This window comes from Anopheles coustani, chromosome 2, assembly GCF_943734705.1.
Source record: "Anopheles coustani chromosome 2, idAnoCousDA_361_x.2, whole genome shotgun sequence".
Lineage (NCBI taxonomy): Eukaryota > Metazoa > Arthropoda > Insecta > Diptera > Culicidae > Anopheles > Anopheles coustani.
The window spans coordinates 49237646-49253199 of NC_071289.1; the positions used below are offsets into that span (position 1 = coordinate 49237646).

The 15554-nt window shown below is 43.1% G+C and overlaps 1 protein-coding gene across 1 annotated transcript; it reads right to left on the reverse strand.

Moving 5' to 3' along the window:
- Nucleotides 1-14160: 14160 nt before the first annotated feature.
- On the reverse strand, nt 14161-15294 carry LOC131264530 (uncharacterized). The gene is made up of 2 exons (XM_058266822.1): nt 14329-15294; nt 14161-14265 (listed from the first exon to the last, which is right to left on the reverse strand). Exons 1-2 carry the CDS (start codon nt 15292-15294, stop codon nt 14161-14163), a joined length of 1071 nt encoding a protein of 356 aa, XP_058122805.1.
- Nucleotides 15295-15554: the final 260 nt, after the last annotated feature.

A 15554-nucleotide genomic window follows, 5' to 3' on the forward strand; every position in this document is an offset into this window, starting at 1 on the left:
TGGCAATGGAAAGCTGGCCGATCCATTCCCTCCTCGACATTACCATGTAGTGTGTTTTACCAATGTTTAATGCGAGTTTCTTGTATTTCAACCAGCCATCCAGAGCCACCAAGTCTGCATTTACAAGGGACTCTGCCTGTTTCACGTCCTTTCGCGGTATAAATATTACTGTGTCATCAGCAAAAAGATTTATCTCGCAGGAACTTAAGACCTGCTTCATGTCATTTATATACATGATAAACAAAATTGGTCCAAGAACACTTCCTTGTGGAACCCCAAGGGTGTTTTCAATGGGATCTGAAACAGATTTTTTGAAAATTGTCCTCTGGGTTCTACCTGTCAGATAATCGCTGAACCAACTGAGTTCCCTACCCTCAATACCGAATCGTCTAAGTGTTGTGAGCAACAAGGGTCTCGATATTGTTTCAAATGCCCGTATTAGATCCAAGAAGACGGCAAGTACCGGTTGCCCACTATCCATCAACCCCTTCCACTTCGCAAGCACCAGGTTCAGTGCGGTTTCACAGGAATGTCCTTCCCGATATCCCGACTGCTCCCGGGCCAGCAGGCCGGTCTGGTCCAGGTATTGCACCAATTGGTCTTTGATCACAACCTCCAGGACCTTCTCGACAGTATGAAGCATGTTGATGGGGCGGAACTTATCGCTAAAGCACTTCCGACCTATCCACCAGATCTGTTACTGGTAATCAATTTAAATCCTTGCAATCTGTTATTTCTATTACTAGAACCTCCCAACCATGTTTCTTGGAGGCATAGGATATCCGCTGTTTCCACTACCAACAACCTTAAAACCTAACTAACCTAAGAACTCTAAGAATTTCTTCCACATTGTTCTTCAACCCTTGTACATTGGCCTGTATTATTTTAGCCATGTTCGTACGATTCTTTTTTTTTTCTTTTGTTTTTGTATGTGCCGAGCGGACTATGCTTCATCTTTTACATCTCGTCGTCGATAATGCCCTCCATCGTCGATGTATCCTATCGTCGATGTATCCATACATTATTGTATGTCTCTATCACTTTTTCGTTAGTATTCATGTTTTCCGTTTTGTTTTTGTTTCTGTGTTTCTCCGTGTACTCATATCATTTGAACTTCTTTCTGTGCTGCTACTGGTGTCTATTAGTGATGTGTAAATTCGACAAAAAACCGGAATCGCTTCCGTATGACTCCACCAATTTTGGAAGCGGCTCCGTAAGGTAGGTGCAACACTCCGCATTCGGAACCGTCCGGAGCCGTCCGGAGCCGTCCGGAGTCGCTAGTCGGCCGGCAGCCGGAATCGTCCGGAGCCGTCGGAACCGTCAGAACCGTCGGAACCGTCCGGAGCCGTCCGGAGTCGTTCGGAGCCGTCCGGAGCCGTCCGGAGCCGCTAGTCGGCAGCCGGAACCGTCCGGAGCCGTCGGAATCGTCGGAACCGTCGGAGCCGTCCGGAGCCGTCCGGAGCCGTTCGGAGCCGTCCGGACCCGTCCGGAGCGGTCGAAGTCAGCTGACCGTCGGAATCGTTGGTGCAAAAATGAAAATGAAATCCCCTAAAGGTTCAAATCGTCCATGAGTTGATTAACTAAAAAAGTGCTTGTTCATTTGCTTCATAGAAAGTTTTCAATAAAAGGAGAAAATAATTTGTGAATTTGAAAACTAGAAAAAACACTTCTTTGCGAAAACGTTTTCCATGTCTAGTTTTCTTAAAAAAAAATACTTTATTAAATGCTGGTTACTATACTTAATCAAGTATGCTTCAATCAACATGTATTGCATATTTTTTATACTAACTTACATTTTAATACTTTTGAAGTGTTACTTTATATCAAAAATAGTGTTAGAAATAAATAAAAATTCATCACATTTTTTCCTTATTATAAAATCAATTTTTATTTCAAATATTAATAATACATTCAATTTAAAAAAAAAACTTCGGTCATATTGTAACATGTGTTAGTTAAGTGTGATTGCCTCGGAACCGCCCGGAGCCGTCCGGAACCGTCCGGAGCCGTCCGGAGCCGTCCGGAACCGTCCGGAGCCGCTAGTCGGCAGCCGGAACAGTCCGGAGCCGTCGGAACCGTCGGAACCATCGGAGTCGTCCGGAGCCGTCCGGAGTCGTTCGGAGCCGTCCGGAGCCGTCCGGAGCTGCTAGTCGGCAGCCGGAACCGTCCGGAGCCGTCGGAATCGTCGGAACCGTCGGAGCCGTCCGGAGCCGTCCGGAGCCGTCCGGAGCCGTCCGGAGCCGTCCGGAGCCGTCCGGAGCCGTGACTCCGGACGGAACCGTGACTCCGGACGGAACCGTGTGTTTTACTAAGCCGGAATCGGAGCCGGTTTATAGATGCTCGGAAGCGGTTCCGAGTGGTGGGTGTGGTTCCGAGAACCCATCACTAGTGTCTTTGGCTAAACTATTAAGAAGGAACGAATAGCAACGTTCATCGAAAGAACTAGTTTCCGTATATATAAGTAAGCAATGAACTGTAATAAAGTGTAGTTGCAGTTTGAAGAGGTGAAAGAGGCCACCCGGCTCAAAGCCTCTCAAAACCATTTTTACTACTACTACTAGTTGCAGTTTGACCACCGATCGAGCAAGTCGTGTTTATATTCTTCCACACAAGTGTATTTCTGTACAGGTTATGGGCCCAGGTCCAACCATGGAGAAGGCGAAATATAACATACCGCTATTCAACGGTGATACCAATTTCCAGAATTGGTGTTTCCGCGTACAAACGGTTTTGGACGCGGAAGGTGTGTGGAGTGTAGTGTCGGCAGAAGAAACGAAAACCGAAGAACCAGCATTCGCGAAGGCAAAAATAAGGCTTCTTGCCTTTTTGTCTAACTTTCTTGCCGACGAATGCCTGCAAATTGTTAGGGAAGCGACCACGGCTAAACAAATGTGGTGCAACCAAAGCAAGGTTTACGCTCGAATATCGGTCGCTAATCAAACGATACTAAGGAAGCAACTCGCGCGCTTACACATGGCCGAGGGAACATCGATAATGACGCATTTGCGTGATTTCGATGAGCTGGTCCGTAAATTGAAGACAGCTGGGGCGAACCTTACGGATGGAGATTTGGTTTCGCAGCTGTTCTTAAGCCTCCCAGATAGCTACGATCCGTTGGTGACTGCTCTGGAAAACATGCCAGAAGCAGAACTAACGATCGAGCTAGTAAAACAAAGGCTCCTCGCGGAAGACCAAAAACGTAATATACGTGGTGAGAAAAGTGAGCGCGAAACGTCGGCAGCCTTTACCATAAACCATAAAGAAGTGAAAAAGTTTACAGAAAAGTGCTATAACTGTGGAAAAGTTGGACACTACAAACGGAACTGCCGAAGTAATGTGTGTCGTCACGCACGTGTTTTATGGTTGATTGTGTAGAAAAGGAACGAGATGCATCAATGTGGTATGTTGATTCAGGTTCAACAGAGCATATCACGAATGAGAAGAGTCTGTTTAATAAATTACAAAGACTTCCTGAACAAGTTACAATCGCTGTTGTGAAGGAAGGGGATCTCATTACCGCCACACATGGTGGTGATATAGATGTTTTTTCGGTTCCAAAAAAGATGTCATATTCATGGAACATGCGCGCGTGTTGGAAACTGGTTTGCAAGTGATTTTTCAAAATAATAAAGTAAAAATACTTCGCGGTAAGAACATCATCGCAGAAGGTGAAAAAAACGGAAAACTTTACAGCGTCAAATTTTATAGAGACAGTTCAAAAATTCTTTTTGGACGCATAGAAAAAGACCAGGAACTATGGCGTAGGCGTTATGGCCACCTGAGTTTGAAGAATTTACAAACACTACAAAAGGACAACTTGGTGTTAGGTTTACCAGTTTTGAATTCCGTGAAAAACAGTTGCGATACCCAAATATGTGAAGCTAGTTCCCGTATATATAAGTAAGCAATGAACTGTAATAAAGTGTAGTTGCAGTTTGACCACCGATCGAGCAAGTCGTGTTTATATTCTTCCACACAAGTGTATTTATGAACATAAACTATTTCTTTCTAGAGATGAACTTTTTTTCTGTATAGTTTTGTCTGCCTGCTGTTTGTTGCGCGTAGCTTCTACCGTTGTATGTGTAGACTCGTGTAATGATCGGACATTCCTCTTGTCTCAATCTTTTTGCTGCCATATATGGTATCTTTTTTTCTGTTCTAATTCTCTGATCCTCACATTCGTCCTTGTACACTGGGCAATCCTTGTCCAGCGTGTGGTGCTCCTCACCACAGGACACGCACTTTATTTTTTAACAGGGCTTCTCATGATCGGTTTCCGAACACTTGGCACACGTTTTTTCCCCTCTACACCATTTTTTTGTATGCCCTAGCTTCATATAATTCAGACAACGCATTGGGCTTGGTACGTATAACTCTACTTTTAATGGGTACCATCAAAAGTCCACTTTTTTAGGTAGCTTTGCCGATTTGAATGTAAGAATAGCCATGCGGGAGTTCACCAGTTGACCATCTTTATCCTTCTTTTTGGTTATGTGAACCTCTGTAACCTGTTTGTCTTTCAACCCCTCTGCTATTTCCTCTTCTTTTTTTGGACGAGGGTTCACATTGGCGTGGCCCCGTGAGACCACAACCAACATTACTACCTCCTCTTGCCTTTCGCCTTCCGTCACGCTATGCACCTACACGGTAGAAGCAATGACGGAAGAGGCATCTGTCCCTAGGTTAAAATCTAAGTTTACGGACGCTGTGGCACGCAACTAACTCCTGAAGGGTGAAAGCGCGTGTTGCTAAAGGGCTAACTGGTAACCCCTGCCTACCAGGGTCATGTTTCCCACACCTAAAGCAACGGACTCGGTGCAGTGCAACTTAAGGGGCTCAGGAGATCGATCCGACAGCTGACTTATCTGACACCACTACCTCCTAAAAACCCGTAAATGGGGACTTGCTCTTATCTGAGACATGGCCTCTATCCTCTTTCTGCACTAGACGTGCCCTTTTTCTGCACTAGACGTGCCCTCTTTCTGCACTTAACGTGCCCTCGTACTCTGCACTAGACGTGCCCTCCATGCACTTGCGTGCCTGCACATTAAGTGCCTTCTGCCACGAGCGATCAACCGTTCTGCTGCTGGCAGAGACCAGCAACCCCAACCAAAGCACAAGGCAGCGCCGTCGTGTCCGGTTGATCGCTCAGTGGGTTACGCATCAGTCGTGCCCCTACAGAGGAAAAAGCACTGGTGACTGATGCGCCTGTGAATCTTCCAGGAGAGTGAGTCCCTTCCGAAACACTCCCTACGTCTTCACGGTCCTGTCCGCTGACATAGGGTCCATCCTAACCTCCGGAGAGTCTAAACAGACCAGAGGGCTAGGTGTCTAAAACCAGGATTAAAGATACCTTACAAGGCCCATTCCGCCTGCGGCACACTACCATACCCCGTCCAGTCATGGAGCATTTCGAAGTCCGAAGGGCATCTTAAGATATTCAAACTGTCCGTCTGGGGTAACAAATGAAGTGTAAGGAATAGATTCCTCACTCATAGGGACCTGGTGAAAGCCGCTCTTGAGGTCAAGGAGGCTGAAAATTCGTTTACCAGATAGATGTTCTAAACACGTTTCGATTAGGGGTAAGGGGTAGTTATCCCTTACAGTGATTTTGTTGAGGGGCACATGCGAACCTCACCACTCTTCTTCCGGACCAAAACAAGAGCCGAAGCGTAAGGAGAATGGCTGGGCCTGATGATCTTTTCGGCTAACAAATTGTCGACAATTTCCCTGATCTGCTGCCTTTCACCGTAAGAGTGCCGACGGGGTTTCGTGAATATGGGTGTGTTATGCGTGAGGTTAATTTTCATAATGTGCTGTGCCGTTTGCTTATTTGGATGAAATTCGAGATAAGAATGGGTGATAATTGAAGAAACTAGGGCACAACTTGCCTTAGAAAGGGTGTTCCCTGTTCCCCTTTTTTAAGGTCGTCAACCTGAATCGCACATATGCTTCGAATAACATCTTCTAACTTATCAGGAAGCTGAAGGGGTACACAAGTGGGCTCGGAATTCGTAATCATAAGAGAACTTCTTCTTCTTCACCGGCCCGCTCGCAGTTGAGCACGTCGTGCTGACATGGCCTGGTCACCAATCGATTTCCAGGTAGCTCGGTCCATGGCTGCAGCCCTCCAACCCCGGTCGCATCCGATGTCTCGCAGGTTCTGCTCCACTTGGTCCATCCACCGAGCTTGCTGAGCTCCTCGTCGTCTCGTGCCGGGCGGGTCGCTGGTGAGCACCTTCTTGGTGGGGCATGAGTCCGGCATCCTCATGACATTGATGTCCCGTTTTGAAGCAGCGGAAGCATCCACCCGGAAGACGCTTGGGGCGGTCACAGTTGTCCTGATAATGGCCATATCTCAAGCAATTGTGGCACCGGCCTGATTCCGGTGGCTTGCTCTGGCTCGCCGGACGACGAGGGGCGGTCACTTGTGAGGCAGCGGAAACAGCCTTTGTGGTATTCTGGAGTCGAGCATCCTCAAAACACTTCAATTATAATGTTGATTAGCTCCTGCTCGGACACGACTATTTGTTTTGCAATCCGTGGCATATCCAACATGTAATGAATTGCGGACTCCTGGGCTCGCAACTGTCGTGCACGAAGTTGACGATATACGGACTCAACCGTCGGGGCGACATGAAGGCTCTGGATCAATTCCAAATTCTGGAAATCTTAAGTGCCTCGTACGACGAAACCCCTGACAATTTGGCAATCGCGGAAGCTTCACCGATGAGTAGCTGGTAAGTTAGCAGGAACTTGTCTACGTCTCGTACATCAAGAATAACGAATACTCATTCCAAATCAGTGAACCACTCGGTGACATCCCGATTCCTGTCTCCATCAAAGGGTTCGATTAGTCTCTCGCAGTCCTTTACCTTGACAGTGGTCACCCGAGGCGGCTCAAGAAGAGCAATCTTTTGCCGAAGCTCCACGAGCTGTAACTGCTGTTACTCCACGAGCTGTAACTGTAGCCGGAGTTGATTTTCCATTTCAGTGGTTGCATTGGAAGCCATAACAGCAGAAGCGGTGGTCTGGGCATTAGGAGTAGGTTGCGGGGAGGTAGGAGCACACGCAGGGTGGTAGGCATGAGAGGATCACGCAAGGTTGGAAGCAGCGAATGTTACCAGGTGGTCTGCATCATCGTCTTTCACTTCGGTGGTGACACGCGCCACGCGGTTTTCAGTGCACAAGATGGCGGCGGCGCCATCGCTCGGAATGGAGCCCAAAATGGCAGTCTCACCTGAAGCCTCCTGGGATGTTGATGATGTTGTACCGGGCTCGGGGATCAAAAGAGATGCATGTTCCTCTCCTACTAGCGAGTCATACAACTGACGGAGTTGTGAGATGGTAGCCGTTGCGGGGATTTCGATGCCGCAATTGGTCAAATGGCGTATCAGGTCCTCTTTGCTGAGCATGTTGGTCAATGCCTCAGGGCGCAACACACGACACGGTTAAGCGTTGGAAGGCGAATTTTCTGGGCAATCCCACTTCTGAAGTGCGCCTTTGCCTTTATAGTTGGGCACAAATGTGTCACTACAAAATGTTTAACTTTGATTCAAATGCGGAACATTTTATATCCATTACTAGCTGACCCGGTAAACTCATTTTCACTTGATATTGTTTGATGTTGTAAAATTTAGGTTTATAGATCACATTACGTTTCTTAAGAACATTGATTACTCTAACGATGTTATTAGTAATCGATATCTGAGCTTTATTTTTGACAGATCATGTATTTGATTTACATTTTATTTGCATTTTTTAACATCGTAATAAGCTTATAGTTCGACCAACGCTGTCACCTGACACCCGCCACATCCTACTGAATGTAGAGACATCAAATGGAACGTAAACTGTGAAGTTTACAGGGCGCGTTGCTGTACGTTCGTATATTCGAATATAGAAAAAGGGCATTACCAGGGCGGTTAGATTCGCAGGACCTGGCGTAAACGCGCCGGACGTCAAAGGGTTAGTCACGCAGAGCAATTGGATGAACAATATTTTTTGTAAGCCTGTCTTTAGCTAACACAAAGAGGTTAGATGGTTTGCCCACGCGAGAACATGCCACACACAACTGGCCATGTGAAAAACAACAAGTACTTAAGTCTAAGCCACATACAGACAAAGTTTGGCCTTGGGATTTATTAATTGTCATGGCAAATGCTAATTTGATGGGAAATTGTACGCGTTTAAATTCAATTGGAGAATCTGAAGTAATCATTGGAATTTTAGGAAGTAATACATTTTCGGCCCGAAATTTACCGTTTAGAATGGTAGCTTCTATAATATTTTTCTTTAACTTTTTGATTATTAAGCGTGTACCGTTGCACAGACGTGGCGGGTTCAAATTTCTTGGCAAAACAATTAGCGATCCCACTTTTAACTGAAGTTGATGAGGAGGCATGCCTGGTAAATCCAAGGAGTTCAAAAACTCTGTTGGGTAATTTACTGCTTCGTTAGAATCGCAAACTGCATCGATTGATTTATATGCTATCAAATCACCTGGTATCGAAACCTGAATTTTATAATTTAACTCGTCAACATTCACATTTTTGGCTGCCAGAATAGCTCTTTCTGCTAGCGATGTATGACATACATATTGATTTTCGATATCGGGAAATATGGAATCTATGAGAGCATTTTGAGAATCAACGAATGTACAGAAATTAGTCGGCAATTTGATACAACCAGTGTCTTCGTAGGTAGGTACATCTCCATTACCGATGTCCAATAGCTGTTTGGAGAAAGTAGACGCTGATGGGTCTTGTAGAATTTGGACGCGCATGTTCAAAGTTAGCTGAAGTTTTTCGAAATTGTTCCACAATGTTGATGATTTCAGGCAAGCGTTGATCTCATCAGCGTAGGTAGATCGTGGAATTACGGGGAGAGTCTGCCTGAAATCACCTGACAGGAGTAACACAGTACCACCGAAAAGCTCGTCATTACTTTTCAAATCTTTAAGTGTTCTGTTCAGCGCCTCAAGGGAATGCTTATGTGCCATAGTACATTCATCCCAGATAATTATTTTGCACTGCTGCATGACCTTGGCCATGGACGATTGTTTTTTGATGTTACACACGGCTTCTGGGTTGTTATGAATGTTTAGTGGTAGCTTAAAGGCTGAATGCGCTGTTCTTCCTCCATCCAATAAAGTAGCTGCAATTCCAGATGAAGCAACTGCTAATGCGATATCGTTGTTTGCTCGTATTTTGGCAACCAAGAGCGATATGAGAAAGGTCTTGCCAGTTCCACCTGGTGCATCCAAAAAAAAGAGACCACCTTGTTCTGCTGATACTGCCATTATAATGCGTTCGTAAACATATGCTTGTTCATCAGTCAACAGTGGTACGTTGCGAGAGACAATATCCGACATTTCTGCAATATTATACTGCAGCTCGCGACTGATTTCAGTGACCATCAAATTAGCTATACTTCGATTCGGCGAACTTAAACCATAATGACTAAGTGGCAAATTTCCAATGACCACGCAAAGATCCTCGATGGCAATCATTGCTTCGTTATACATAGCATCGCTTAATGGTAGTGTTGGATCGTTGCAGCGCGTTCGAGTTCGATGTAATATGTCTTCGGTCATAGAATCCTTGTGTTTTTCCCACAACGTGCTTGCTCGTACCGGAAAAGATGTAGTCAAGACTATAGCGAACAGTAATCGAATTTGGGAGGCTGTACAGTCTAGTGCTGCTTCGGTGAGCATATCGTTCCAATGATTTTCGTCTTCGAGCAAACCAAGTGCAAGGCAAGCATCTTTATATGTTGGATACTGCCGACCATTTACTTTACGTAAATCTTGGAATGATAATGGGCCGGCTTTATTAATTAGCAAAAGGCGTAAGTAGAAGCATTCTATCTGCTTTGGATTGACTGTATAAACCCGACCTAACGTGTTAGATTTGAATAGCCCGGAACATGCATCAATTGGTGTACCTCGTTTGCGAGGGATCCATTTTTTTGTTTGATCCCATGTAAAATAGCGCGGCACTTCGGAATAGTGCAGTGTTCGAGCAAAGGCACCGAAAGTATCCGTACGGTTACACAATTCGAAGAATTCGGTTAGAGTAGTCTTTGGTGGGTTTTCAGCTCGCTCAACTGCATTGGCTTCCGAAAAAAATACTCGTTGACCGTTTTCAAGATGGACGGCTAAATGAATAACTGCTGGATCCCGTTCATGAATTGGGAAACTAAAGATCCGCCAGGCAGCTTCATTGGAGCTGATGTATCGGCCAATTTGGTAGTGCATTATTTCGTCATTAGCCGCCAATCCAGCAGAAGTTGTATCCGTATTTTGAATCTGGAACACAGCCATATCACTCCCTTTGTTTACGTACTTACAGATGTATTTAATGCTCTTAACCGAACTACAAAATTCAACATTTATGTGAGCATTGAATGTTTTAGTCAACAAAGGTGAATATGGTACTACCCAACGATTATCCACTTCCATGTATGTCTCTGAATTGATTTTGAGTTCGAACGAACTTCCACCATTATCAGTGCTTCTTCGGCGATAAATGGGGTATCCATCGACATTCGTGATTGTTTCATTCGTGAACATTTTAGGAAACCGTTTTGAACAGTACCCATCAGTCATGTATGGCGATAATCGATTAAGAGCGCCGCATGGACCATGTATCATGTTGGCTGTAACTATATCAAAGAGCAGTTGATCTGTTGTAGGATCTGGAATCTCCGCTGATATGATGCTATCAATTTCTTCAGGACGTATTTTGTCGACTAACCAGATCAAAATGTGCGCATGAGGTAGTCCTCGTTTTTGCCATTCTACCGAATACATTCAGCAACGTGTAGGGCCAAATACATGTAGTTTTGTAATGAAGTTTATCAATGACTTCAATTTTTGTTTGAAAACACGTGCTGTTATATCATGACGATGTGCCGCATTTTGTCCGGGTAATAGTAAAGATCTGATCTCTTGCCACGTCGGATTACATGTAAACGTGACGAATAGACATGGTCTTCCGTATTCGCGCACGAATGTCATCGCATCTTGTACATATTCCTGCATATGACGTGGACTGCCCACGTAAGATGATGGCAGAATAATGGTTTTACCAATATCAGCAGTGTTGACATCGTTAATAATAGCGTCCCTCAGATGAATGTATTCTTCTGCTCGCAGTTTCTTTTGGTTGTGACGTAAGAAGCGTAGTCTTTCGTTTTCAACTTTAGCGTACATGTCGACTATAAATTGTTGAAATAGCTCACGATACCGTAAAATCATGTTATCCTCACCACATCGAATCATCAAGCGGTAAGCATAAAAGTTCATTGAGCTCACTTTTTTGTTCGTTTCGTTTCCTATGATAAAATATCCAGAAGAATAAAATAAGAAAACTAAAATTGGACAATGTGTCATGAGGTACCTGTCGAAGGATCCCGTTGTTTTAAGTCAATGCAATACCCGTCTTGTCCTTTCCAGAACATGAGTGGATATTGGAGAGCGTCATACGAACGGTGCGTATCCGAAATGAACTGTAGATTGTTGTCCCTTCTTCGTATTATAATTTCTCTCCTAGCTGAAAATTCACCGACCATAATACCAGCAACGTCATTTGTAACAGGTGCATTGAATCTTCGCACGTGTTCTCCGCGAGGTGTTTTGTCCGGATTGATGATTATTGCATGATTGTCACAGTGCAGCTCGTTCATATGCGATTTGAAAGAATTTAATAAATCGTTGTGCTGATTCAATAGAACGTCAAGGTCGTAGACGATGCGCCTGGCACTGCTTGAGTTGAGGTTATTGTAGTCACAACGTGCATCTACGCGATCGGTGTCATCACCTCCCATGAAATAAATTTGTAAGAATTTATGGGTCTCATTTGGCATTGGTAATAACGATCCTATCTTGTGATACACTTGTCCCTTAATTTTAAAGGTTGAATTAAACCTTTGACCATTTCCCGAAGTATTGGAACATATTTCTGTTGCTCCAAAAGATGTCATTTGGAAACATGCATTGAATTTCCGAATAGACTTCAGGAACACATTTGAATCAGGATCTGTGCCGGTGAGCAAGCCTTTCAATGGTTCTGGTGTTGTTTCGATTTGTGGTAACTGTACCTTCCCTGATGCGCAACACATCCCACTTGACTCCAGCTTGAATTTAAGCGCATGACAGTAAGGGCATTCCTTGTCCATTGCGCCAATCACTACTTTAGTGTGGGCATAGTATGCAACAGCAGGCTCATACTGAAATGCAAGTCGATTGAACGAAGCAGATGTAAATGCTCGGTGTTCTTGTTGTCGTTCTCGGTCATGTGCTCTGCGAATGTTAACTGCAAACCGGCGCGTTTGACTTCTTTGTAACTGTCGTCGTTCATTTCGTGCATCTCGAGTTGTTCGAGTTTGAGATGCACGTATTTGAGACATGCTCACACGCACGTTTGTATTATCACGAATGATTTGATCGTGTGCTCTTCCTGCTCTATTATTCCTCATACGTCTAGCGTTAGGTGTTTGTCGGCCTAGGAGAGCCACTTTACGTCTTGCCGGCATTATTGAACAATTTTAAGAATAACAATATCAAAAATAATAGTGATAACCGTAACAAAATTAAATACAGCAATAACAATAATCAATAACGGTAATGATCACAACAATATAACAACAATATATTCCACAACCTTCACGTTTGATTTAATAGAATACAGAATCGATAGTAGGATGCACAAACGAATGATGTCACGCGAGTATGTTCTGGAACCTTACATTCTTTCTTTTCTTGATATTCTTCAGCATGTAGAAAATTTCTGAGGTAAAATGAAAAGATGAAAAGGAAGATATCCTCTTATATCTTCCTTTCCTTTCCTTAACATAGGCAATGCCTGGTTGTCAAATTGTTCGCGCGAACAAGTTCGCAACGTTTACGGCCAGCTTTAGACATGCAATTCCAATTGCCATGGTACTGTCAATTCGATAATTTGACATAAGCCAAGATTAGTATCAGTACGAAGGTCAGCTCATAACCTCGCTGTGGTAGCTGTACTGAAATTTGTTTCCACAGCACAGGTAAATGAGAAGTTTTTCTTACCACTCAAAGCTACAACAATTTGCACATATGTTCTTTTACCACAAATTAACAAAATTTGTTATTACTACCAATAAATAATAGTGACTTTATTCTCAAAAAGAACTGTTTTCTAACCGATAAATGAAACGACTTGTTTGAATTAAATTCACCACTTTTGTATTAAACTCACCACCACAGTATGTCAAAAGGCATGTTGCTGTGTCCGTTTATACTTGTTGTAGTTCACTTTATGTGTCATTGCTGAATGTAAACAAAACAAACAAACCAATGTATGACGATAGAAAATTGTAATTAATTAAAAAAGTATAAAATTTACAGATATGAGACATAGTTAAAAACCTATTCTCATACCTAAGGAACGTGTGTGCAAAGTTTGAGTTTAAATGGTTCAGTCGTTTAGGAGGAGTTTGAACACTAACACCGTGACACAAGAATTTTATAGATATAGATTATTCACGGCACATTGCATTCTGTCCATCATGGTGCCCAAAGTGCGGGTCGGCGCATGCTTGTGTAATATAATAATATATCTACGCGTGAACTTCCGGCATCTCGGTTGCCCTGATATATTATATATTTTCTTCCTCTCCTATTTCTTATGATAATATATCTACACGTGAACTTTCGGCATCACGGTTGCCTTGATATATTTCAAATTCTTCTTCACATCACTTTCTTATGATAATATGTCTACACGTGAACTTCCGGCATCACGGTTGCCTTGGCATATTATCTATCTCCTTCTAACACTTCGAATTAGCAGCCTCACTGCTGACTGTAGAATGCCCTTTACTCGTGGTGGAATTCACTGATCACAATGCACCTGTAAGAAACCCATCTTTCCTCCTTTTCGAGACTTTGTCCCGAAATAAAACACAAGTGTGGTTTCGTTTCTTATAGTTGCCTAAACTGATCGAACTGTGCCTTGGTCTATTTTTCACTATAACTTCTTTACTGTCTGTAACTCCATCCTCGAACCGGGATGGAACTGAGCCTGAGCTCAGTTCTAAACTGAGATTTCACTATGTCGAGGTTTCTGCGGAACTGAGCGTCGTGAACTGAGACTTCTGCTCAACTGAGACTTCTGCTCAACTGAGACTTCTATTGAACTGAGACTTCTGCTCAACTGAGACTTGATTACCATAAGTATAGGCAAACTCCATAGGTGATAAAACTGCAATCGACATCATATTCTTTATAATGCTATTTCTAGTTTCGCATCGATCTTTAGAAAATATAACGAATAATCTATTGACTTCTCGACGAGTGTGTCTCATTGTGTATATTAACTTGCTGTTGAGGTAATTCATAAGACTTAGTTCTTGAGGGTTTCCTTTCTCAGTTACGGAGAAACTAGCGCTGTGAGGATCCATTATTGTCGCAAATAGGTTGGGGTGTTCAGTTCTAAAAGACGCAACACCACAAATGGACAACTTGTTTTTTGTTAGTAAAATCTGGAAATCATATCCATCATGGTTAACTTGGATATATGTCTCATCATTGTCTTCATCTTTCACCAATAAACCCTCGCCTGAGTAGACTAGTATCTTCCTATCATCCTCACATCTAGGCTTATCCAACTCCCAAAATATGTTTCCATAATTTGGAGTGAAACACTTCCCGGTTGAATACTTGCATGTTTCTTCGTTCGGCAACGAAATTAAGTCATTATCAAAGGAAATCTGCATTTCTCCTTGGCCCAGGAAGTATGCCAATTTCGAGGAAATGATAGGGCGATGATACCATACATTATTAATAAGAAGAGAGGAGCCCGGGGAACATGATCCCTGATGAATTGAGCCATGACTTTCAAAACTAATTGATCCAACAGATCCGACGTCAGCATCTAGAAAAAAAGATCTATATCTGAGAGCTAACTTCCCCTGAAACACTGCATCTGTGCACTGACTGTTCGAGATTTTTATGAACTCAGAAAAGAATCCTGATTCATACGATGTATCTATTGTTTTTCCACACCTTGTCAATATATTATCCACCTCAATTAAACAGTGTTTAAATTTCCCTTTCCCTGTATTTGAAGATTGAGTGATCACTACTTGCGCTGTTTCATAGGTTATATTGGGGTGGTGTTCAATGCATTCTGGAGTATTTATGAGGGAAATTGATGTCATATTTAGAGTTTGAGTCTTGCAGTCATAAGCTATCAAACCAAAAACTCTTACTACGATCAGAGGAGTGATTAACACACGAACTAAGTACATTTTAAAAAGTTTCTTTCACCTAATCAAAATATATTTGAATTGTTGACCAGGCGGGTTTTTGTATAAGTCACTCAACTTCAAACCAATGTCAGAGATAAACAAGAAGGTCAATAGAATAATATGGAAGTTCAAACTCGTGTCAATATAGACAAAGTATACGAGTTAACTAGAGAAGATATGATTATACTGATAATAATGTCCTACTTAAAGCTTTCCCTAAACAGAGAAGATGAGAATTTTACAACCTTGTTTGAATCTTT